The sequence below is a fragment of the Caloenas nicobarica genome, chromosome 4, assembly GCF_036013445.1.
Source record: "Caloenas nicobarica isolate bCalNic1 chromosome 4, bCalNic1.hap1, whole genome shotgun sequence".
Classification (NCBI taxonomy): domain Eukaryota; kingdom Metazoa; phylum Chordata; class Aves; order Columbiformes; family Columbidae; genus Caloenas; species Caloenas nicobarica.
The window spans coordinates 70,658,374-70,683,656 of NC_088248.1; the positions used below are offsets into that span (position 1 = coordinate 70,658,374).

Consider the following 25,283-nt stretch of genomic DNA (forward strand, 5'->3'; position numbering starts at 1 on the left):
CCATGTGCTACATGTGTGTACATGGTCAGTTTCTCTGCTTTTTCATTCCAGCTGGAAAAATGGAGGGAAAACACTTCTAGTGAAGATTGGATTTGTGCCAATTCTGTTCTGTAGCTTGGTGTTTTGTTTGTTGGGGTTTTTTTGTCAACAGAAGAAAAACTGCAGGCTGAAATGCATGATTGATAATGAGATGTTAGTACTATCTCAGTTATAAATATATTTGCAAGATAATTTCAGTCCAAAGAACATAATTTGAAGAAAGTTTTTGGTTTATATTTTTTTCTTTACGGCATGTAGCTTACTTTTGTGAAACTCTGAAAATGCAACTGATAACTTTAAAGAAAAGAGAAGCGAGGATGGAGATGAAATCTGGAGTGCAAAATGAGAGTGCTTTAACTTAGGATAATATACATGCATTTCAGTAGTAATTTCAGTTTGTGGATGAAATAAATATACTTATTCAACTAGAATTAAAAGATCTGTGGATATTTAGAAACATTTGTGAGCTCTTATATATGGAAAGACTGCAAAATAATAAGCTATTTTAAAACTGGTATCATTTTAAACTTTTTTTTTTCGAAAGAATGTTTTGGTATTCAGCTTCACTAGTTCATTAGCAATATATCAAACATGCTGATTTAATAGTTCTCATATTACTGTTTTTAATTACAAGATGTTTAAGCAGTTTATACAGATAAAATATGTAAGTCTGTCTCTGCCTTTTTTTTTTTTTAATTTCAACTGTTGCTGAAAAAAAGATGTGCTTGCAGAAATGTTGGAGAGTGAAAAGTGTATGTACTCTTGCAGCAGGAGTGAATAGTGCTGCTTGCAGTCATGGTCCAGTTCTCTGCAGTTTGCACATTGTGCATTCAATGAGTTAGATTCACATCTCTGCCTTCAAACATTTTGCTAAATGATAAAAAAATGAATATTTGCTCATTGTTTAATAATTTCCGGATAAAATTAGGTATATAGATGAATGTTTTAGTGTGTAATTGAAAAAAATCACAGCTTAATGCATTATGCAAAAGTTTTTTTCCTATATTTGCAAGGTTGGACAAATAACAAAAAATGTTAAATGCACATGTAGCAGTTTTCAGCTGTGATTACATTTGGTCTCTTTCTACAGCAGCACTGGTTGATGGTATTTGGTCTCAGCATCTTCACGCTACTTATTTTTGGCTTGTTCCTTACGCTGGTGGAAAAATGTTTGGCAGCTGATCCAGCTGAAACATTACTCAGCAATAAATATAACAGTCTGTGCTGACCTAAGAGACAGGATTATGTAGTGCCAAGAAAGAGTAACTGAGGAGAGGAGGGAAGTAGCAGTTCTGGCTTGTGCTGGCTTATTGAGAGCTTTGAGAAACTTGGAACACCAAGTGAGATGAATTAATCCATCGTTTAAAACAGAATCAGGAATCCTCCAGAGGGCAAGATCGGAACCACTGGTCTTCCTGCCTGTTTCATGTTTGCTGAGCCATATGTCTGAGAAATTACACAAACAACAGTAAGATATGGATATTGTGGAAATATATCTGCTGAAAGATCACAACTGTATTTTAGAAGGCACGAACCTTTATAAGTAATACATTATCTGTGAACACACATGCATTACTCCATCAATAAATGGATTTATTTTTTTGATTGCCCTTTAGTTTTGTCATCTAGTGATGGTAAAACTGTCTTTTTTTATATTCATGTAGTGGTCTGGCATTTGGCCTTCCTGATTTTTTTTTTTTTTTTTTTTTTGGTGCAGATGTGTGATTTCAGTATCAATTCCTTTATTTTAAATAAAATATAAATTTATTTTGCAGGTATAAATTAGTGTTTACATTGATATAGCTTGTATCTTACCTAATGATGTGTGTGTGTCTGTACATAGTATACTCACTGATATAAAGAAGTCTTAAAACTTTGATGCAAATGTGGCTCCTGAACTTTAAAAAAAATATTTTAAGTACATATTGCTTTAAATGTATTAAGCTGCACATGAACTGAGAGTCCTAGAGAAATCTTATCTTCCAACAGACTGACAAATGAGTTATTTCTGACTGCCCTTTCCTTCCTCTTTGGAGGCAATAATGGAAAGATACCCAAGTAATCTAACCACATCAACCAGCAATTGCAGCATGGCTAATGCGAGGGAGCTATTGCTTATGTTAAACTGAAAGTCAGTTCCAAAATTGTACTGGTACAATTGCTGGTGGGGTTTGGATTCAACAGGATCACACAGCTTTGCTTAGCAGAGAAGGTGGGAGAAGTAAAACGTGCAAAATATACTTTTTTAAAAAAAGTAATTGCTCTAGTGCTGCTTTTTCCAGCAGAATGGTTCAGAATGTGGAAGTGAGATGGCAAACACTCTGGAGTTTGTGGCAAGTATATCAGCTTTACAAACTCTTCAGCCCTGCAGAGGAGGGAAAAGTGGAACACGTGAACTGTAGCAGCAGATACAGAGTAGTCACAAGTTTTTCGTGCTATGCTGCCAAGTAATGTGTGTGTAATCATGAACCATTGTATTGCGTTCCTGGGCAAAGTTATTTTCCTTGAGTTAGCAGAGGGTGCAGTTTTATGATTCATGTAAGCTGATTCAGGGCAGTCCTGCTCAGTGCTTAAATCAAGTTTTCCAACACCTCTCCTCCCCGCCCTCCTTTAGTTTGTACTGATCCTTTCTTACTTGTCTGTGTGTTAATATTTTTATGGGTTAGTTTTAGCTGGATCAGTGGCATACCTTCATATTGTGACTGCTGGTGTGCGTTCATGTCTCTTAATACATTATCTCAGGTTAGCACTAGGTTAGCTTAATCTGTTTTAAAACTGCTTCCTTAGATATGGATTTCGCCTTGTACAAATACGTGCGTGCACTCTCTAAAACAGATACTAGGTAGAAATAGGAACTCTGTAGTGTGCCCTGTGGAGAAGGTTTTTTAGGGAAGACATACTTGTTCTTCTGACTTTTAAAATTTTCTTCCAGTTTTTCTTATATATTTTTGAACTCCCTGGTAGTCATTTATTTTCTATTGTTGGAATGAATGGAAACATCTTTGAGCCTGTAAACAATGGACCAAAGCATCCCTTCTGGGAAACTGATGTTTTTTATATACAAAAAAAAAGTCAAACTTTGAATCTGTAGAATTTGTGCATTCCTCAAACTGTATTTAAGATTTTTGGCTGGTTTTATACTAAGCAAATAATGGTTGGGGTTTCACTGGTTCTGTACGTTCTGTGATGTGCAGTCTGTACTGGTGGTTGCTGCTGTTCCCTGGGGCTGGAATGAGCGGTGGGGAAGGGATGGAGGGGGGACCATGTGTTCACTTGTGTAATAGCATTTCCGTTGACAGTTTTTGTCAATTATAACAGTGTTTATCAATTCATGATGTTGAATGACAGTGCAGTGGCAGTAGTGTACTGTAATGTAGGTCCGACCTTCAGTCTCTTGATTTAGGAACTGACATTATTCCCAATAACTGGTTATTTGCTTTGTAAAATGAGGCAGAGTCAAGCAAGATCTGCACTCCCCAATATAAACCAAGTTATGACGCTTCCAAGGATTACTGAATGATTTGATTATAGACTGTACAGCCTAATAAATACATTTCTGAGTGTAGAGAAATCAGAATGACAATAATTTATTTTACGCAGTTTGAGATTTGGTAACTAATGGATCGGACTGCTTTGGAGGATTACTGCTCTAGAAAAGCATTTAAAAAAAGCATTAAAAAAGTCTACCAAGCTGGGCTCATTATCCTGGATTTAAATGTACATTACAATTGTTATAAGGCAGAGGGGGAGGGATCTTTCATTTCATTCCTGATTACTTAGTCCATAGTAGCTCATGCATGTAAGAAGTGGTGGAGCACAAGTAAAGATGAATAAAAGAAGTTAAGCAGCTTTAACAACCACGAATGACCACCTCCTGTTTTCAGGTGCTTTTAAGAGGTTTAAATGAGATACTTGTTCAATAATCCTATTGAGACACAGTGAGGCTTTTGAAGTACTTTCTATAGTGTTGAAAACTGGTGAAACTTTGGCACTCTGTAGTATATAGCAACGTGAAGAAAAAGATACTAAAAACTGACTTTGTCACATCCTTTTTTTGTGTTACTTTAAATTTCCTTTGTAGCAAATATATATACGTGAGCTTAAGGGATAATTCGGATGATCATATCAAATATTTTTGAAATAAAGAGATAAAATTCTGCTTATCAATACTTTTTTTTTTTCCTTTTAGTTTCTTCGAATATGTGCCGATCTTTTCCGCTTGGTCCCTTTCCTAGTTTTTCTTGTTGTCCCATTTATGGAATTTTTGCTTCCAGTAGCTCTTAAGTTGTTCCCCAATATGCTTCCCTCTACATTTGAGACAAAGTCTAAAAAGGTAAGCAGGTCTGAATTTATGATCCAGTAATATGTTTTGAAAAAATTAGAGCTTTCTTTGGTAAAGAAAGAAATCAGAAAATTTTTTCTTAAATATTAGGAGAATGCTTTTGTCTTCTTTATGTTGTTTTGATGATCTCGCTGTTAACGTATAATAAAGAACCACTGTCATCCTGGTTTACCTTTTTATAAATGCAGATGCTTAACTGTCAAGGCTGTAGGCTTCTCTTGTCCTTTTTACTATCCTCATTGCCATTTTCTATGACACAAAGCAGAAACAAAAGCTAGGAAACTTTTTTTTCTAGTTTGTATTAAAACAAGCAGACTTTGTTTTAACATTTGTAGTCCTTATTCTTGATGCAAGTTTTTTTGTATGTATACTTAACATTTAAAATAGCTTCTTATACTTTGTATTGTTTAATTTAGTTTTCTCAGCATTGCTTAGAGATTGTAAAAAAACACCAAAAAGCCCCACATGTTCTTAATTTCAGAGCACGAAATACTTATGTTAAGCTCATGCATAGTGAGCTCCCAGTCAGTCACAAATACAATCAATCATGATTTGTGATTAATTTCTAATTCTGTGATAAATTCCTCTGTGTTTGGATGAGATGTAGTGTAGGATTCTGTGCTGGATACAAGAGATGGGAATTAGCCAAACCAAAGTTTGTTAGTTTCTTTTGTTACTAATTCAGAGGGTGCACCTTAGTTTTAGCAGCTGAGGCCACTCATGCTGCACTTCACTCTGGCGTTGCACCTCGTGCTTTGTGGAGCTTTGAGCGGATCCACGTATTTTTCGGTGTGATTTGGGGATCTTCGGTAAGAGTGAGCGTCCTCTTGTGATGTGTGTTACGGCAGAAGTACTCCACATAGCTTGTTTGAGGGCAGAAGAAGTTACATTTAGTGCACGTATTTCTGGAAAGAACTTTTAAAACCAAGTATTTTTTTTTAACAGGAGGAAAGACTGAAGAAAGAATTGAGAGTAAAGCTGGAATTGGCTAAATTCCTTCAAGACACAATTGAGGAGATGGCCTTGAAAAATAAAGCAGCCAAAGGAAACGTTACAAAAGATTTTTCAAAGTTCTTTCAAAAGGTAAAAAATTTAAATAATGTATTTTCTCTTCCTACTAAAAAATAGCTTGATGTTTTGTTTGCTCTGTGGTAATCATCAGATACCTTTATCCTGTTGGATTTGAAGGAGCGGAATGTAACTGGTTTTTTTAGGATAGATTTCTTTTTGCAAGTAATACTTCAGTGTGCTGAAGTTTTACTGTTTTATTTTGGTGTTCTAGCTGGTACTTTCACTCTGATTCTAGAAGCAGTATATTTCTGCTCATTCGCTTCTTGTTCTCTTGTTAATAAGTTAATTCTAACATCAAAAAGATTATGTGCACAGTGATTACTCACGTGGTTTTTGACCTCTCATTGAATAGTGTGTGTAAAAAGTGGGAGAAAGAAGTTCTTTCCTAATTCACTAATTAAAATTTAGTGGGGAGAAAAGTTAAATTTTTGGTGAAATTTAATTCTGCTTATAAAAACAGGTTTTAAATGCACAGTTACTATACTGTTGAAATCCTTTTGGATACTGACTAGAATGTGGTATAGTCTGTTGTTTTGCTAGAATGCAAGTGCTTTGTTTGGTAAAAAATTTTTCTGTTCGCAAGCAGTTGCTGACACAGAGACTAAATGTCAGATACCTGCTGCCTCCATTGATGGCCTTTAGGTTTGACAGTTAAATTTCACCAGGTTGTAGGTAAGAGTAGGTATTCCCTGAAGAGGTGAAAAATACCTCCTTAAGTCTTCTCAGGGTAGGATTTATCTCAATCCCCTCAGCCTTCTGATTCCTTTTAATTGTGAGGCTGTTGAATAAAGAGATGGAGCTAACAACCGTCACCAGGTGCTTTGTTGAAAGCACGAGTGTGGTCCCCTCCTTTGGGGAGAGTGTGTATTTGCACAGAAAAAGGCATATGAGCCTGGGGATTTCAGACCTGAACTTTACAAGTCCTGTCAACTAGTTTGAGCTTTTCCTTGTCAGTGCTGAAAATGAAGTTTTAAAGGGTGGGGTAATGAGATCATGTTGGTAGTGCCACCTGTGTTCCCTCAGATAATGATATTGGCAAGTTTTACCAGTTGGTATCTGCTTGCGAAGTCCATGTAGTTTGAAGCTTCTATACAATCATCTGTTTCTGTTCTTTTTCATCTGTAGAAAATTGTAAACAGTTAAAGCAGTTAGTAGCTGCAGCCTCTGGGTGTATACCACTGCCATGCTTCATGTTTGGAACATTTCATTTTCTTCTGAAAGAACGGCTACCGAGAATTTACATTTGGTGGTTAATTTCTGTGGAAATAACTGACATATCACTCCACATTTGCTGGAGGAAGTCCTAAGTTCCTCTGATGACTAAAAAGAAGTTTCAAGCCCTGTATTTCTTATGTGTGGGTGTGCTTTTTACGGCTATGTATTTCTCATTTGTGCTGTGGAGACAAACTTATTGATCCCTTTTCACTGTAATAGATAATAAATGTTGGAGCAAGAAGCAGCTTAAATGTTTCCCACCTTTTTGCTATTCTTTTATAGCTGCTTCTTCAGTGAAGTATTAGATGCTGCAAGAACCATTGATTACAGGCTTAACATGTTTGCTGCAGAATTCCAGAATTTATCTGTTGCTTTGTAGCTAGTGAGTTACTAGAAAGTTTCAGTTTGTACTCTCAAGAGACACATGCTTGACTCTGCCAAAATTCAGGTTTAAACAAGGAAGAAAATACTTTGTGTTTTTAAAGTTCCATTTTTGGCTCCTGTGGTGAAGAAGCTGGTGGAGTGGAACAACAAGGCCTTTGCCCTTTCTTTCTCTGAGTTGTTTTCTCTGCTACTCGAGTATCCTGGAAGTTAATGGACACAAAACCATCTTGTCTTCCAAATTTTTATCTTTTCCTGTACTCAGTAGCTGTTAACTAAAAGATTTGAGTTGGCAAGTAAAACAGGTAGGCAGAATAAATCTGGCTGTACAGGTAGTGTTAGGTTTTCAGGCTATACTTGATGTCACTTAGCTTATGTTTTCTTTACAGGGCTTTAAAAAAAGTAGAGGGATTGGGAAATGTGTTTTTTTGGGTATCTATGTATTTCCTATTTAGACTGAAGTGACTGGGAATACTTTATTATTAAGTTCTGTAGATTTTGGATTCAGTAATGTCGCTAATAAGCACCTGAGGGTATACTTAAAATAGAAAAATCAACATTTATACAGTTGATAATGTTCTACTATGACCTGATGAGACTAGGGAATGATTTTTTTCTACTTTGAACTGTTATTTCTGCTTCTGGTATTTGGATTTAAGTATTGTGAAGTGCCATTTGGCAACACATAACCTAAAAGCTTAACTTGGCATTTGTACAAGCAGTTACATAGAACCTTCCCTCGAGAAGGATGCAGAGTCCTTTCCCAGACAGTGGTTTATATTTAGGAATAACTTCAAGTACAAATGCATTTGTGTTGAGGTGCCACAGAACAGCTGGGAACTGGAAGCAAATTAGTATTGTAACAAATGTGGTTGTGGAGAGAATGTAGATAGGTAGGTGTCCAAATCCATGTTTCATAAGGACACCAATGTTGCAAAATTTTTTCCATTGGACGTACTTCTCACTTTATCTTCATAGGGTGACGCTTCTAACGTGCTTTTATGTTTAGTAATTATGGTACCAGAAAGAATACTCACCTGTGTGACTTCCACAGCAACTATTTGTGCAGGTATTTTTAGACCTACTCATTAGTATACAGATGCATCTAGTTTTTGGGTTTTAGTTTCATCTTAAGTATATTACACAATGTGGTATCAAAACCATCAATTCTTTTTCCTGTTATAGTAAATAAGGTTTTTTTATTTCTTTCAGGTCTTCCTTGTGTCCTATTTCCTATTATCAAAATTGATGCAAAGTACTTGACAAATGAGGATAATATTTTTTTATTATTCAAAATAATGCCCAACCATAACATCTGCTTTGAAAAGCTTTATGTGTGTGTGTATTTTCTCTTACAGATCAGGGAAACTGGTGAAAGACCCAGTAATGAGGAGATCTTAAGGTTCTCTAAACTGTTTGAAGATGAGTTGACTTTGGACAATCTAACCAGGCCTCAGTTGGTGGCACTTTGTAAATTATTGGAACTTCAGTCAATTGGGACAAATAACTTTCTCCGCTTCCAGCTGACTATGAGGTTGAGAACTATAAAAGCTGATGACAAAGTGAGTCATTCTAAGTAGACGCTGGTTCATAATATTGCCATGTAAGAGTAATGTGTGTGTGTGTGTATACATATATATGTCTTTCTAGACTTTTTCCTTTTTTTGCCTTAATTGACTTATTTTTTAGCTGAGAATGAAAAGGCTTGAAGAGCTTAAAATCAGAAGTATCTTTATTTGTAAAGAAAAAGCTGACCTGTTTTTTAATCTACCATGAGTTGCAATGAAAGTAATTATTTTACAATGAAAAGCATTTCAATGAAAGTGTAATTTGTAAGGGAGCTGATAGAAATATTAACTTAGAGATTGGCATTACAGTTGTGGAGCTGTTAAGACTTCAGTAGGATGTTCACTGTTCAAAAAGTGGAGGCTGTTTTGTGTTATCACAGCAGCCTCTAGTGGCCGTTGTAAAAATAGAATCATAGGATCATTTTGGTTGGAAGAGACCCTCAGGATCATCGAATCCAACCGTAACCTAACTCTGGCACTAAACCATGTCGCTAAGAACCTCGTCTAAACGCCCTGACCAGCCTGTTCCAATGCCTGGCAACCCTTTCCGTGAAGAATTTTTTCCTAATATCCAATGTAAACCTCCCCTGGCGCAACTTGAGGCAATTTCCTCTTGTCCTATCACTTGCTACTTGGGAGAAGAGACCAACACCCTCCATGCTCCAACCTCCTTTCAGGCAGTTGTAGACAGTGATGTCTCCCCTCAGCCTCCTTTTCTCCAGGCTAAACAGCCCCAGACTTGTGGGTGTGCTTTGCCAGTGGTTCTTCAGTTTTGAGCTGTTGCATCTTAAATTTTCTTTTACTCTTGGTGCAGCTGATTGCTGAGGAAGGAGTTGATAGCCTGACTGTTAAAGAACTGCAGGCAGCTTGTCGTGCCCGAGGGATGAGAGCTCTTGGCGTGACAGAGGAGCGTCTTAAGGAACAGCTTAAACAGGTGTGTTTTTGCAAGGCTGAATATGCAGACTGAACTTAAATTGCTAGCGCTGATTTTTGTTATGATTCTGAGAAGCCATTTTGTTTCTGTTCCCATTAAAGTCTTGGCTAACTTCTCCTTAATAAGCTTTGTCATGTGTACTGTGTAAGTACATAGTAGCAGTGGGCTTCTTCTGTGTGACCACAATGTTTCGATGATGCAAATAAGTACTTAGACTTAAACATATCCCAAATATGTTTGTAATTTTGGCAGTTTGTCTTGTTAATTATTTGTATTACTCTGTAAAGAGCTCTTCTCCAAGTAGATCTGTTCTTTGTCTTTTGGTGTTGCCTGGTTTAGAGGAAGATGCATGTGAAACAAAACACTTTTTCAAATTTTCATTCGATACTTCTTGAGATACTTCTTCAAATAATTTTACTTATATTTCGATGTGATTTATGTAATTCTTAGCTGCTTTATATTCTGTTGTTCCTGTGATAGGATATTCACTGATAAGTAATGGTAAAAAAATCATTTACTTTTTTGTGTATGCTTGACTTGACCTGTAAAACAGTAAAAAATCCAAAAGTTGAAGATTTGTTTTATGTATTGCATTTATAGTGGTTAGATCTGCACCTGAACCAGGAAATCCCTACTTCATTGCTTATTTTATCCAGAGCCATGTACCTTCCAGATACCCTTTCTCCAGCTGATCAGCTCAAAACAACACTTCAGACACTACCAGAGAGTGCTGTAAGTATTGATGTACATAGTCTGTAACCAACTTTCAGCATCTTCAGTAAAAATCTGTTTAGAGAAGTTGATTTTCTTCTTGGTTCCTTTTTTTCATTGAAAAGTTAAACCATGGATAGGTTTGAGTGACCTTGAAACACAGAAGTTGTCTTGTATGTGGAGGGGTCTGAGAATAAAGCAAATAAAAGGCAATATTTCCATTGCATGACAGTAGACAATAATAGCATAAGAAGATTTAGAATATGCTCTTTACTTAAAAAGCAGTCTGCATTTCAGGCAATATAAAGATATTAATATATGAAAATTTTGATGTTGTGTGGAGAGATGAATGATCTAAGTTGAGTATTGATATTCTTGAGAGAAAGAGAATGAAGAACATGTATGGTTTCAGCGTGGAAAGTTCTTGTTTTCAAAGAGAATAGTTTTTTATGAGAAAGGCATCAATGGGGTAGCTCGGGGAGGTTTGAGTGTATTCACTAGCATACCTATGCTACCTATGTCAATAAGGATATGTAAACTTCTTACATTATGTAGACACACATGTATGTACACACATATAGACTTTAGTAGACTTCTTACACTATTTTTAGGCCAAAGAGGCTCAAGTCAAAGTGGCAGAAGTTGAAGGTGAAAAAATAGATAACAAAGCGCGGCTGGAAGCAACACTTCAGGAAGAGGAAGCCATCAGAAAAGAAAATGAAGAGAAAAAGATGTCCGAAGCTGCAGAGAAAGCCAAAGAAGCCCTTCAGGTTGCAGCCGTGGTAAGTTCTGCTCTCAACTATTGAGAAATAACTGTCAGTGATGTAAAAAAACAGCATGGTTTGTGTTAATGCCTCTGCTCAGGGTATTGTCTGCAAGAAACTGGACTTCATATCCACATATGGAAGATGTGGGAGAATATTAAAACAGGGTGCAACATAGAAGGGTTCACTGTGAAACGTAAAAGGTTGTCTCAGTCTTGTGTATCTTTGGTTTCTCTTCCCTCTCAATTAGAGTAATAAGAAAAGCCTTTTATTTCTCTATAAAGGTGGTGGGTTTGTTTGTTTGATTTCCCCCACCCCATACTTTAAATGTTCTTATCTTTGACTCTTTCTATTTGTCATTAACCTGATAATGTCATTGTACAATACTTGACTGTTAAAGCTGCTGGCATGCTTTGGTGGTGAATTAAGCATCAGGAGCTCACAGGCATAGTTCATTAAGTGCAAATGGGTATTTTAATGTGAAGCCACTCAATATGTTGCAGTTTTTTAACATAAAAATGTCTGTGTCTACTTTGGCAACTGTTTCTGTTTTGAGAAGCCATTCTTTACTTGATGCTAATACAGATAATGTTCTCTTTGTTTTAATTAAAACTTCATGGGTGTTTCTCGTTTAGAAGGAGGTGGAATCAGCTGTAGATCTTGAAGCAGTTGCTCTGCAAGCTAAAAAAAGTCAGATGGCTGTGGATACTGGACGAGAACTGGCAAGGGCAGATGCTGGGGTGCGTTCGGAGACGCTGATAGATACAGCACCAGTATTGGAAGGTATTAAGGTAATATGGATAACTGTACATTTTTATACTTTTCAATGTAAAGACTCAAAACATCCACCTAAGAGCCATAAGTTCCCTGGTTGTCCTTCAGTTTTAACCCTCTCACCACATTCTGTCAGTTAAGACCAGCTAATTAGTAAATTGCATATTCTTAAGCACCAATACAGAAATTGACGTTGGCACGAAACATCTCTGAATATCTCCTTTATTTGTCTTTTATTGATACTAATATACCTATTTTGGGGGACACTTGCCCTGCCTGTAGACGTAATGGATCTGTTCATGTTTTATCTGTGTATAGTTAACACATGAGGAGGGAGAGGGCAAGAATAATGTGCGTTTCTTTTGAAGGGTGTAGTGGAGACCAAAGGATTAAGTAAGAAACTGGATTTGGACTAGACTGTACTAGATTTGTATTGACTTCCTCTTCTAAATTAATATGGGCAGTGTATATAAGCTTGTTGTGGTTTAACCTGAGCTAGCAATACAACCAAGATAGCCACTTGCTCACCCCCTCCCTCACCCTCCCCAACAGGGGAGAGAATCAAAAGGGAAGGGAGAAACTTGGATTGATAAACACAGTTTAATAAAATAACAAAATACTAATACACTACTAGTAAATATATATATAATAGAAATAAAAGATACTCAAGGCAATTCCTCACGAACACGGTGAGCAGCCAGTCCTAGGAAACATCCTCGTCCCAGCAGCTGGTCCCAAAGAGAGAGAAGAGAGGGAAAAGGCAGAAAAGTGCAGAGGCCTCTGCAAAATGGCAAAAGGCTGGGCTAAACTTCCCGACCAAAACTTCCCGGCTACCCCCAGAAAGAGAGAGAGAGAAGAACCAGAGAGATTGGTAGAGCCCAAAACCACTCTTAAATAATTAGCATGACGCTAATGGGATGGAATACTCTCATTGATCAGTCTGGATGTCAGTCAAGCTCTGCCCCATCTCTGCCTCCCCTTCCTCGACACCTGTGAGCAGGGCGCACAGAATGTCCTTGGCTTTCAGACCAGAGCAATTAAAAACATCAGCTCTGTGCTGGAGTGTTACCTCCTTGTTCTTAAACTAAGTCCAAATAATGAGCATGCTAGCTATGAAAAAGAAAGGTTTCTAACTGCATGAAGAAAAATGACCCATTTTCAGTCAAACCAACACAACACTCTAAAACCTTTTTAGTGTACTCTTTCACTATTTCCTTAGTATGATGTTGAATATGATTTATACGACCATTAAAGCAACACGTTAATTTCTAAGATTAGCATGTCTTCTTGTGACCAGAGCATGCTTTGTTATGGTCAGAGCATTCTGGTTTTAACAGTTTGCTACCTGGCTGGCCTGTAGATCCCCAGGTTCTCCTTCTTGCCCTTATCAAAGGTAGGAGTGACATCTGCTTTTTTCCAGTCCTCAGGAATCTTCACTTATGACTATGTCCTTTCAAAGGTAATCAAGAGTGGCCTCTCAAGGACATAAAAACAACTCCCCCAGCACTTGGGGTTGTATCCCATTAAGTCTCACAGACTTGTGTGTGCTCTGTTTATTTAAATGTTCTCTAACCTGATCTTTCTCCACTGACAGTAGACCTTCCTTGCTCCAGACTTCCCCACTGGTCTCAGAGACCTGGGATTCTCAAAGGCCAGTCTTACCCATAAAAACTGAAGAAGACATTGACTACATCTGCCTTTTCTATGTCCTTTTGCACCAGGTTCCTCATCCCATTCAGCAGCAGGCCCACATTTTCTCTTGTTTTCCTTTTGCTCCTCATGTACTTGTAGAAGCCCTTCCTCTTGCCTTTCTTATCCTTCACCAGATTTAACTCTTAAGTGTGCTTTTGCTTTCCTGAACCTATGCCTGCAGGCTTGGACAGTGTCTCTGTATTCCTCCTGGGTCACCTTCCTTGCTTCAACCTCTTGTATGCCTTTTCTTCATGTTTCAGGCGTGCCTTGAGTTTTATTTGTAGTTGAGCACTTTATTCTTCTCCGTAAGTTTGGTGTCAGAATTGTTCTAAGTCCTAGTGCTACTTTGCAACCAAACAACATTAATTTAAAATGGATGTGATGTTGAGGCCTAGATACTAATCATACACTGATGCTCAGTTTTGGAGTTGATGGAGGGGATGAATGCCCAGTTTGTGAACTGTTCTGCCATTTCTTGGATGCATGTTGTCATTCTGCACTGTGTTTGGGGCGTCCTTGTTTGCACCTATCTTTCTACACTCTACTTATGTGGCTGTACAGAGTTTAGCTATTCAAAATAACAGCTGTTGTCTGGGTAAGATTAATATGCTAACTGTAGCTATTATTATGGGATTTTAGCATTTTTAATGAAACATCTTGAAGTCTTATTTTGGAAGTATTCAGTTGGGGGTTAGATTTTTATTCTCAGCTTTTCAAGAGACAAGTATGCCTCACAAACTATGGATGTTCGTTCTCATTCTTACAAAGGTTTTTGAAGATAACTTTGTTCCAGCTCAACTTTCTGAACTTTGCTCTGCAAAATGTTTTGTGTAATGTATCTTTCCTATATGTAACGAATTGCCTCTCAGTTGTTTGGATTTTTCACCTGGGAAAGAAGGAAGTAAAACGTTCTTAAATGGGACAATTAGGTAGAATTTCAAATAACCAAAACCAACATAATGAATCATTAGCTGACCTTACTAGTGATGCACTTAAAAAATATGTACTATAGCAAACGTATTGCCTTGCCATTTAAGGTCTTGGCATTAGTATTAAAATGCACATTTCTATATCACCCTCAAAATGCCCGTTTGTACAGTATTGACTCCAAAAATTGAAAAAGAATCTTGAGTTTGTCTCTTTTGGTAAAAGACCTGAAATCTTTGAGGAGAATCACAAATGTGTCTTTCAATAATTTGTATATATTTTCTGTTACAGGGTGAGGAAATCACTAAGGAGGAGATTCACATGCTGAGTGATGCTTGCACCAAGCTGCAGGAACAGAAGAAATCACTCACAAAGGAAAAGGAGGAGCTTGAGGAACTGAAGGGTGATATCCAGGAGTATAACGAGGTACAGAATGGGGCATTGAAGTTTTTTTATCATCATCTCTGGTTGTGTTTAGTTTTTGTGTAAATGATCCACAAAGTTAAAGATTACCTTACTTGGATGACTATTAGCCTGTAGTTCAGGGGTGTGAAACTCATTTTCACTGGACTCACATCAGCCTCGTGGTTGCCTTCCAAGGGCTGAATGTAATTTTAGGACTGTATAAATATAGGAGTAGTTACATTTACACAGTCCTAAAATTACTTTCGGCCCTTGGAAGGCAACCGTGAGGCCGATGTGGCCCCTGGTGAAAATGAGTTTAACACACCTTCTGTAGTTGGTAGCTGAGTGAATGAGCTTTGTACTGTTTTATGGCACAATGCAGAGCCTCATTTCTGTTATGTATTTAAAGCCTGGTTAAAATCATTGGAGTAGTTCCCACCAGATGAGAATCCTCTTGCTGCTCTTATTCCCAGGGTGACTAGACTAACAGGTGCTAACTGCTGCATGCTGCAGTTCTTTCTTCTCAAATGTAGATGTCAGTATTACAGGTATTTCAAGTAAAGTTAATCTTATCCAATCTTCTGAAAGATGTGGAAAATAACATTTAAGAGGTTCATGAAAATGGCTATAGTGTTATAATTTATTGTTCTTATTCCAGTTTGGCTTTATATGTCTATACATTTATATTTCATTTACAAATGGTGCCTGTCTTGAAATGTTAGTCTAAGTCAGTAGTGTCCATTGTGGAGAATTGATGCCAACAAAATCTTTTCTCTTGACCGTTTCTTTTAGGATTTGCAAGAGATAAAAGAGCTCTCTAAAACTGGCCAGGAAGAGGTGGTGGAAGAGTCAAAGGCAAGCAAGCGATTGACCAAGAGAGTGAACCGCATGATTGGTCAGATAGACAAAATTATTAATGAATTAGAGACAAGTCAGAAGACAGTGGATGGAAAGCTGGACGGTGGCGAAAGTCTTCCTGCTGGGTAAGTGACTTGAGAACACTAAATGTGTCTCTGCTCATCTTCAGTCTTGCTTTTGTCTGATGTGTGATTACAAAAAAATTAGCAAAGAATTGTTTAAAATGTTCAGATAATTTAAGAATAAAATTAACAAAATGTGCTGTAGATTTTCTCTCTTCTAAGGTATGTTAAATATGGTTGAAATGAGGAAGGGGGAAAAAGGCAGATTTACTTCCCCAGATGCTAGTCCTGAAGGAGTTCTGAAAGTCAGCCTGTCAATTAGTATCTTACTATCTTGCTCAGGACTGTAGCACTAAAGGTGATGCAAATGAAATCATGCCTTTAGTCATGCTCCTCACGTGGTAGGTTTGCCCCGTGTCATTGAGTGAAAAGGTGCGCAACCGTATGCTAAGCATGTTCATATTTGTTGTTCGTTGGTAGTGAAGATGCCAGTGAGAAAAATGCAATAAAATCTATTTCTGGAGAGAAATGGAAGAACAGATCTAATGGAAGTAAGGACATAATTTTACTTGGTCTTTTTGGAAAAACTTGCTTTGTTTCAACTTTTTCACACTTAGAGATTTCCAAAGAAAGATCATTCTTAATGGTTTCCTTGCAAAATTCATTTATCAACATTTCTCCAGGTCTTAATGTTACTGGAGAGTCTTTCAGGCAATAATATGTTGCATAGTACAGGCAACAATGTGGCTGTAATTCTCACAATTTGTGATCATGAATGTTGTATTAATCTAGTTTATGCTTGCACCATTCAGTGTGATTCATTAAGGGAGCTTCCCAGCTCTCATAGAGAATAACCTCAACGGAAATAAGGATTCTGCTTTTGTTACTTCCAAACTTTGTTTTTTTTTCCAGTCCCCAGGGCGAATGGTCATTTGTTTCAGATTTTATGTAATAAGATTAAGGCAGCCATATGAATGGTGTTGTAGAGAAGCTGTTGATTAAAACCATCCAAATTTATAAATTAAAAATACAGTATGGAATCTGCTTTTACTGAATGTAATTCAAGTTTATGTAATAGATGGTTTTGTGGATGATTTTGTGGATGACTGAAAATTATTAGTTTAAATATTGCTTGATTGTCAAAGCAATTGTTTTTTAACCTGGAAGTTGGTGCAGTCATTACCAAGCATCAGGAGTCATAGAAACGACACAAGTCCAGGACATTTAGTGGCAGCCTGAGAAATGCTCCTGGAATAAAAACCAGTCTGTGCCCACAAGTTAGGGACAGGTATGGAGCTGGGACTATACTGGTAAAGCCCTTCTGTTTAGTATTTATTGGGTTCACTGTCTCCTACGTTTCAGCCTGACCTGTGCTGGAAGATGGTTCTTCAAACTCACACAACCGTCTAGGCAACCAGAGGCTTTAGGCTGCAAAGACAGACAACTTTAGCTTTGTGAGATCAGTAAGCAGAGTGTGGAAACACCTGAAATACACTGGTCATCATGTCAAGTTTAGTCCTTTTTTCTACAAAGTTCATTCCTTGCTATGAGCAAATAAAACCTGTTTTAATGAAACGGCCAAATTGCTAAAGCGCTTAGTTCTCAGCTTTTGTTTTCCTGTGACTTGCATCAAGTTTGTATGGGCCAGCCTCTGTAAATCTAAAAGGATGGCAAGCGCATGGCATCGCGGCTTTGGTAGACGGGGGGAACACAGAAACTGTGCGAAACTTTAATTCAAATGCTACAGAATACCTGTATTTGTGTAATAAAGCACGTGGAAGCAAAAAATGTGAGATTTGATGGTAAGATAAGGATTAATTTAAAATCTACTTACTGATCAATAACTCATTTTTGCTTTTTTGCATTCAGTTCAAGACTATAAATTACTAATTAATGCTTTTACAAATGACCTGCAGTGTAGTGACTTTCAGTACTGCTTTTTGTCAACTTTACTCCTTTGGAGTAACTGCTTGCCATGTACAGATTGTGCTTCCTCTTCAGGGAGAATCTCATCAGTATCGCTGAGCTAATTAGTGCGATGAAACAAATTCAGAAGATTCCAGAGGAGAAGCTAATTAGGATTGCAGAGGCACTAGATGAAAACAAGGATGGCAAAATCGATATAGATAATGTTGTTAAGGTAAGTTTGTGGACTGTTGTACCTGTTTTGACTTAAATTGACTTAAATTCATATTGGTGTCTTTGGCAAGAGTCTTTACTTGAGGTTTTTGGTAATTTGTTGTAGATAGATCTTACAATACGTACTAGCATCCTCAGAGTTTATGTGGCTATTTTTGTGGAGAAAAAAAAAATAATCTTTATCCTGTGTCTGTTACGCACGTTACCGTTGAAGCTCTAGGTTTTTCTGTATGCGTATATAAAGTTGTGTAAAATACGGTAATTTTGTTATGCTGCTTATGAACGAGCAAGAGGATGTGAAGGGGCTTTAGAAGAACTATTTTAGGGGTACCGCTACTCAGCCAAAGTCTTGTGTTGATGTCAACACAAGATAATAGCTTTTCTTGCCTCCTTGTATACCTTAAATTTTTCCTTGAGACCTGTATATTCTACCTGAAAGACATCAGACCATCGGGTGTTCTTTAGGTCCATTGCAAATGACTTGTATTCTTTGCCTGCTTTGTACTGTTCTTATTTTGCAGAACATTCTCAGGTTTTCTCTGCATGTCTGCTTTATTTTCTTGTTGCCTTTTTACTCAGTAAATTTAGAGATATCTTGAAACTTCTTTGCAAGTCATTTTCCTGCTCAATGCAGAAATAGTGCGTAAAGTGAGGACACTGTGGCCAGCTAGAAAATACAGGATCAGCCTTTTGAAACACATTTTTGTCTCTGTTGAAGTTGTCCCAGTGGTCATTATCTTCCTTGTTGCTCTGAATAGCCATTGTACATTTAGCAACACAGGTTAAATGTATTTCTCAGTTTTGCATATAATGCAGAATAATTCTAGGAACTTGAGGAGCTGTGCCAAGAACACATTTATACAAAAAGGCTATATAAAGGAATGTAGAAGTGCCTGCTAAATGATTTTTTTTGTTTTACATTCTGAAAAGCTTACTTCTTCCTGCTTTTAAGTTTTATTTTTTATGCCTACTTAGTGTAATAGGTCTTTTTGATAAAATTAAGCCTATAAAATAAGTATTGTCTTAAATACTGTTTCAGCAGATACTAAATCTGAGCTTTCCATTGGAACAGATACAATAAGTGCATCTGTTATACTAATGATTTAAAATGCGACTCTGTGCTGAGGTCAAAAGTTCTACATAATGTGCTTTTAATTTGACTTTTTTTTATACTCCTGATATGTTTGAGGCATTGGTTGTGGTTTGAATTTGTGTTTTCATGTAGGAAAAAATACTGGTTTTCTTGAACATGAGAGGTTTGATTACTTTTTTTGTCTTAGCAAAATTTATGGTATGAAAATGCCTCAATTATGTAAAAATTAAATGCTCTCTCAATTTAATTTTATGTTCACGTAGGTAGTAGAATTGATTGACAAAGAAGATATTGATATTGGCACCAGTCAGGTTGCTGAGATTATGGCACTGCTTCAAAAAGAAGAAAAACTGGAAGAAAAAACAAAAGCAAAGGAAAAGCACGATAAAGAAGCTGCAGAAGCGAAGAATTAAGCTTCAGAATCTGAAGCTAATCCCAATTGTAACCAAAACCTTGTATATCTCTCTGTGTCTAATGGCTACATATTACTTGAGCTTTTGTGATTACAGGAAGTGTTTTGAGCTGATTGTAGTAATAAATCGTAGGTTTGTTTTCTGACATATGGAATGAAATTTCCATTCATCTAAGAAATGATTTAGTCATTCCATACAGATGAAAACAAAAGATGCCTCCTTAGCAGTGCTCCTGCCCACAAAATCATGTATTTGCACTCATTGTTGTGGTACAGTGATCCATTAAACTTGCAAGTTTGCTGTATAAATTAAGCATATCTATCATGGAAAAATGTTTCTCATTTACTTCTTTTCATCATTACATGGGACCCAACCTTGTTCTGCTTCTGTCTTGTAGCTTTTTCAGAATTTAATACAAACTTTCCCTTCCGTCACAACATTACATTTTTGGAACCTATTGGTGAAGATTCTGTGGCTTCAGTAGTAGCTCTTTAGATTGAGTTTTATTTAAGTTAAATACCACTAAGCTGTTGCCTCACTGACAGAGAATGTGGCATTCTAATCACTCTCATGAATTCGTGATTGGTTTTTTTTCTGTTGAAGGGAAAATCAGATTTATTTTTCCCTAGGATGGAAACTTCCCATGAAGTGTGCTTCTTATGGGTGCCTTAAATTTCTTAAGACTAGGGAATAGAGGATGTCACTTCTACTCAAAATTCCATGAATTACTAAAGCATTGGAGTCACAGGAGCCTTTAAAATAGTTTCAGAACACAATCCGTCACACAGTAAAGTGAGATACAGTGTTTGTCTAAATAGCAAAATGAAAATTATCATAAGGGGAAAACGTCAGTTGCGATCTTTTTGCATATATTTTTTAAAACTACAGTTATCTTTGCACGTTTGTCGTTTTTCATCTGGTAATTACTTAAACCATAACTAGCTCTCTTGCGCCTCAATTTTCATCTCAGGTATAAGATCACTAACCAGGTATAGTCAAAGTACCTAAAATTTTCATCTCATGGCCTTGCTTATTGTGCAGTCAACAAGTCCTGTCTGCTATTGCCAGTGCTTTGATTACATCATTGGCTTTCTAATTAGTTGATTGTAATTACTGTCTTTAACTGTGTGATTAAATACTGACGGTAGGTCAAGGTTTACTCATTAACATCTGCCCTTAGTAGTACATTTTTAAGTTTAAAATACCAACTCTGGGCTGTTTCATAATTCCTGGTACCCTAAATTTTCCACTCTTTCTTAAAACTGGCTATGAAATACACATAGTGTGACTTGAACCAGCAGGGTTGTGGTTTGGTTTTTTTAATTTTATTTTTATTTTGGACCCAGTATTATAAAATATAAGAACATCCTTGATTTTGTGTACTCTATAGAGAGCACATCTTAGGCGCTGTACACAGTGATATTGAGGTGGGCAGTTAGTACTTAATGCTCTTAGTTGTAGTTGCATATTTTTGTAGAAAATGTTGGCTCCCAAGCGTATTTCAGCATAATTCCATGTTCAGTATTTATCTAGATTGGCTAAATTATTTGTAAAAACTCCTTTGAAGTTAGTGGAACAAAAAAGGTTTTGAGAGTCTCCTGGCTTGCATGATGGACCATTGTATTTAGTTGTTTCCAAAGCAAGATAGATAGTAACACGTACAGTACAATTAATTCTAGAAAAAGGGTCAGTGGTGAGTTCAATTATTGAGTTCATATTCTGTACAGTTTGCAAAGAAATCTGCTTACAATAAGGTTCTCCTGAGAATTACTGGCATTGTATCTGAAGTGTAAACTTGCTGTGACAAAGCTGAAATTTCACATCTGTACGATCTCTGCAGTTAATGTGCCCCTGAACGAGGGGGCTGCTCTCTTGTAAATTGAGAAGAACTTGGGGATTTCAGCATGAAAATCAGTTTGTAGATTTTGAAGATAGGACTTCACTCGGTGCTTTTTTTAAAGCCAAAACTTACCTTGGATGAAAATACAAGAGTAAAACTAATTCACAAAAATACAATTTAAAGACTAATTTACATCATATAATTTCCAATTAGAATTAATGGACTTTGAAGGGCGCTACATTTTGCAGTTGAGTATCTTCAGTTTGAAACCAACGCATAACAGTCTTACTTGACATTCCTGAAACATGATAAAGATACTCTAAAATTATCTGCTGCCTTTCATGCAATATCAAAAACCTAAGAATTGTGTGCACTTGAGTGCATGCATGTTTAAAACAGGGAAGTAGCAGAAAAAGCTGTTTTCGAAGCCTTATTGATAAAAGTTTTACAGAGCTTTAACTGTCCTTACAGTAAATTATTTGATTGTATTATCTGGGAGTTTAAGACACTTTGCTTCTGTTCTTTTTACATGTTTACTCTTCACTTAAGTTTTCTGTGGATTAAATAAGAAGGGAGCCAAAAAAAGCTGATTTTTTTTTTTTTTTTAATGAAGAATGTCCTGTATAAAATAACTGTGATACATTTATTGAACATTTTTAGCTTTCGGACTTGTTTGAAATTTTGAACAGGTTCCATAAAATACACTTAAATGTCAATCACAAATGTCTGTTTTCCTGTTTACCCAAAACATTTAAAGGACATTCACATCAACCGTAGCGAAGCGTTTTTGCAGGAAATATCTTCCATCTGATGCTGAAAATAGGCAAACCCGTGACAGCTGGATTTGAGCACATGTTGTGCAAGCTTAGAAAGATGAGGAAATCCTGGGTGATTCCCATTGACCCGGTTTTAACCTTCCCCAACAGCTCTGTCCAGGCGATACAGAAACTCCAGCACACCCGTGGCTTCAGGAGAACCCTCAGTTCATGAGCTTTCTTGTCTTTCGTGTTGACCAAAAAAACCAGAAGCTGCAGTACTTCCAGAGAAAGGATGACTTCTGAGTGTACAGTAACCAGTCAAGAACTTTTTCCTGAATTAATATTTAATTGGGGGATGTAAATATTTGTTTAAATAATTAAAGGATATGTGAGATCTCAGCGACCTTGTGACTTACACAGGCAAAGCCTCTAAGCTCAGAGTTAGGTAATGGATAAGACTGTAGTTGAAGTTCAGATTCAAATAAGATCCAATTTTGATCATAAACTTTTCCGGGGGGAAATATGAAACACATAAAAAGCTGCTTTTTAAAGAAAAATAAATTTAGCAACAGGGACAAGGAGTAGACTGTCATTTCCTTTTCCCCTTCAAGCAGGTTACAAGACCTGTTTTATTGAAAAATTTGATTCCATTTCATGTTAGCTGGAAAGATGAGATTTTCATCACTGGCTGCATGCTGTGAGAGTAAATCTGCCTGCAAGTTAAGTACCAGAAAGTTAATTTCTCGGTAGTTCGTCTGCAGGTCTGCATGCAGGTAGAGAATGTTACCTTGCACTAACGTAGGCTTTGTCTGGGGAAAAAGTTACATCTTTTATACAACTCCAAAATACTTCTTGTAACTTTCTATCTACATACCTTGCTAATCACTTAAACTTTAGCTACTTCAGCATGTATTTAAATACTTTTAAATTGTTTATATCAAAATATTGGGTGTATTTAATTAAAAGAATAATCCCATATTCTGTTATTTGTATGTATTCCAAGTTTTGCTTTTCAGCTGAAGAATTTCAGCCCGTGTTATAAGTTTAAGTTGAGAATAATTTGTGCTCTGAGCATACTGGTCCTGTGTTTGATATAATGCAATATAAAATTTCTAAGTTAATTAGAGCTTGTGTCCTTTGTTTAGTTGTAATAAATGTGTCATTTTGAAACCTAATCTCTCCATTATTTTTCTGTTGCTATTGATTATTTAGTGTTAATTTAATGCTGTTCAGGTGAGATGCCGGTTAGAGCTGGACAGTGATGAGCTGAGTATTATAACTGAAATGTTTGGGGTAGAAGAGGGCAAATGAAGAGCAGATCTTTAAACTGGGTGGGTTGTGTGGGATTTGGGGGCTTTTAATTCTTGCAAAAATTCTCTTTAACACATGTGGGACTGTTTGCCTGGTGTAGTGAATTGTGCTAAACTGTTCTTTCTAACTATTATGTTTTAGGTGTGAAAGTGGGGAGCAGCGTACTCCTTACTGTAAGGAATTAATGGAAAGGTTGAGATCTATTCCAAATGGAAACGTCTCCCTGGGAAGGATCCATGTTTGCTCTTTGTCCAAGTTAGGGGAGAAGACACATCTGTAATGGTTCCAGGGTTTGATTATTTTATGCCATGCTGTGCCTTTCACCCCTGGTTTTGCAAAATTATATGTATTACTCGTAATCCTAATATCCTTCACAAATTTCATCTCAGCGTACAGCAGACGTAAGTCTCAGCCATACCAAATAATACACTTTTTCAGTTAAAAGCTAATGATTCCTCACTACCTTTCTTCCTGAAGCTTTGGCCAACAAGGTGTCCCCTGCACGTCTGGTCCCTTGGAAATGACCAAACTATCTCAAAAGTAATTTGAATCACTGCTGCTTCGGAAGCTGCAGCTCTCACCTTGGCCCAGCTGTGGTTGGCACTTACAGAAGTGCAGAGCGAAGATGATCCAGGCCCAAGAGAGGTCGAGGTCCTGTCGCACAGGCCTGTGCTGAAAAAATTATTTTCCTGGCTGCTTTCAAACAGGACTTGGGAGTGTGCAAACATTGCATCTGCTTTCTAATGTCAAAGTATTTCAGCAGGTGCCTGGAAACAACCTCCTGCCTCGAGATGCTTTTAAAATAACTTATTAGATAAGGTAGGTTGGATTGCAGCTTTTTCCATTTTTTGCTTAAAGCTAAATATCAAATAAATGGCTTTAAAAGTAGCAGGACTTGTTCCTTTTAAGGTTTTGCTTTAAAAAAATCCTTTAAAGACAGACTTATCTAGGGTGAATAGGACCGTTGTGCAGCAGTGTGGTAACACAGACTAGCAGAGAAATCGTGGCTTTGGGTTTGTAAATTAAATGTGAGTGTTGGCAAATGTGCTTGATCATAGTTCTCTGTGTCCTGAAGGCTCAAGGAACGGGTTGATATCTGAATCCAGTGTTTTCTTCGCTGAGATATTGGCTGTATCGCAGAAATTATACTATTTATTACACTTTTAGAACAATTATCATTGAATCGTAGAATAGTTTGGGTTGGAAGCTTCTTTTCCATCAGGCTGGTGATGGAGATGCGCAGAAAGCTGGGTGGAAAAACTTCTGACTTCATGAAATCACAGTCCTAAAAGTATTGATATAGGAGTTTTGCTGCAAGTTATTTTGGTGAAATGTCATTTAAAAGGTGAATATGTACGTGTAGTGGTGGGGAAGCGATGGATCATCTTGTGGTTGTTTGACCTGAGGCTCTGGAAATCTGTGTTGGGTTGACGTCTATTCTTTCAATAACACATGGCTTGGCTCTTGTGACCCAAGTCACAAAACGTTCCTGAGAGTGACTGGGCAGACAAGTTTTCCGGAGGAGAGTCTCTCCATGTGAGGACCTATTACGGTGTTTTGTAGTGACAAGGCTTTTAAATACTGAACGCAGAGAGTGACAGATCATACCAAACAGCTTCCCTGGCTAAGGAATCTCATTTTCTCACTGCTCCTATACTGAAAAGTGTTTCTGGTATTTTCTTGAATTATTCCTCAACTCTGATGTGAACAGGAGGATGTTTGTAGTGTGTTTCTAATTCCCCATACTCTGTGCTCACTTCCATTTTTGTGTATTATTGGACATAAATCTTTCTCAGTAGTCAAATACCCTTTGCAGGTCAAAATTCTTTAGGGGCTCATTAGCATGTAAAATTTTACCCTTGCCAAGCCTTCTGTGGTTTTCAAACATCAGTTTCTCTCATCTAACTGGCGTTAAAGGATTTCTGCTATGCAAGAGATGGATCTAATTCAGATTCGCCTCTTTCCGTCTAGTATTTCTCTTTATGT

The 25,283-nt window shown here is 37.1% G+C and overlaps 1 protein-coding gene across 5 annotated transcripts in view; it reads left to right on the top strand.

Moving 5' to 3' along the window:
* The window catches only part of LETM1 (leucine zipper and EF-hand containing transmembrane protein 1), a 29,393-nt gene extending 6,253 nt beyond the window's left edge, over nt 1-23,140 (top strand). The window contains exons 4-14 of one of the 5 annotated variants that reach the window (XM_065633807.1): nt 4,229-4,372; nt 5,327-5,464; nt 8,407-8,610; nt 9,431-9,550; nt 10,151-10,282; nt 10,873-11,043; nt 11,661-11,816; nt 14,710-14,844; nt 15,616-15,806; nt 17,727-17,883; nt 19,239-23,140. In XM_065633807.1, the coding sequence (XP_065489879.1) occupies nt 4,229-4,372; nt 5,327-5,464; nt 8,407-8,610; nt 9,431-9,550; nt 10,151-10,282; nt 10,873-11,043; nt 11,661-11,816; nt 14,710-14,844; nt 15,616-15,806; nt 17,727-17,883; nt 19,239-19,388 (1,698 nt within the window). In that variant the 3' untranslated portion in view covers nt 19,389-23,140. Of the gene's footprint in view, nt 1-4,228; nt 4,373-5,326; nt 5,465-8,406; nt 8,611-9,430; nt 9,551-10,150; nt 10,283-10,872; nt 11,044-11,660; nt 11,817-14,709; nt 14,845-15,615; nt 15,807-17,105; nt 17,658-17,726; nt 17,884-19,238 lie in introns of those variants that run through there. The other 4 variants (XM_065633810.1, XM_065633808.1, XM_065633811.1 and 1 more) reach the window with 4 other exon arrangements.
* Nucleotides 23,141-25,283: the final 2,143 nt, after the last annotated feature.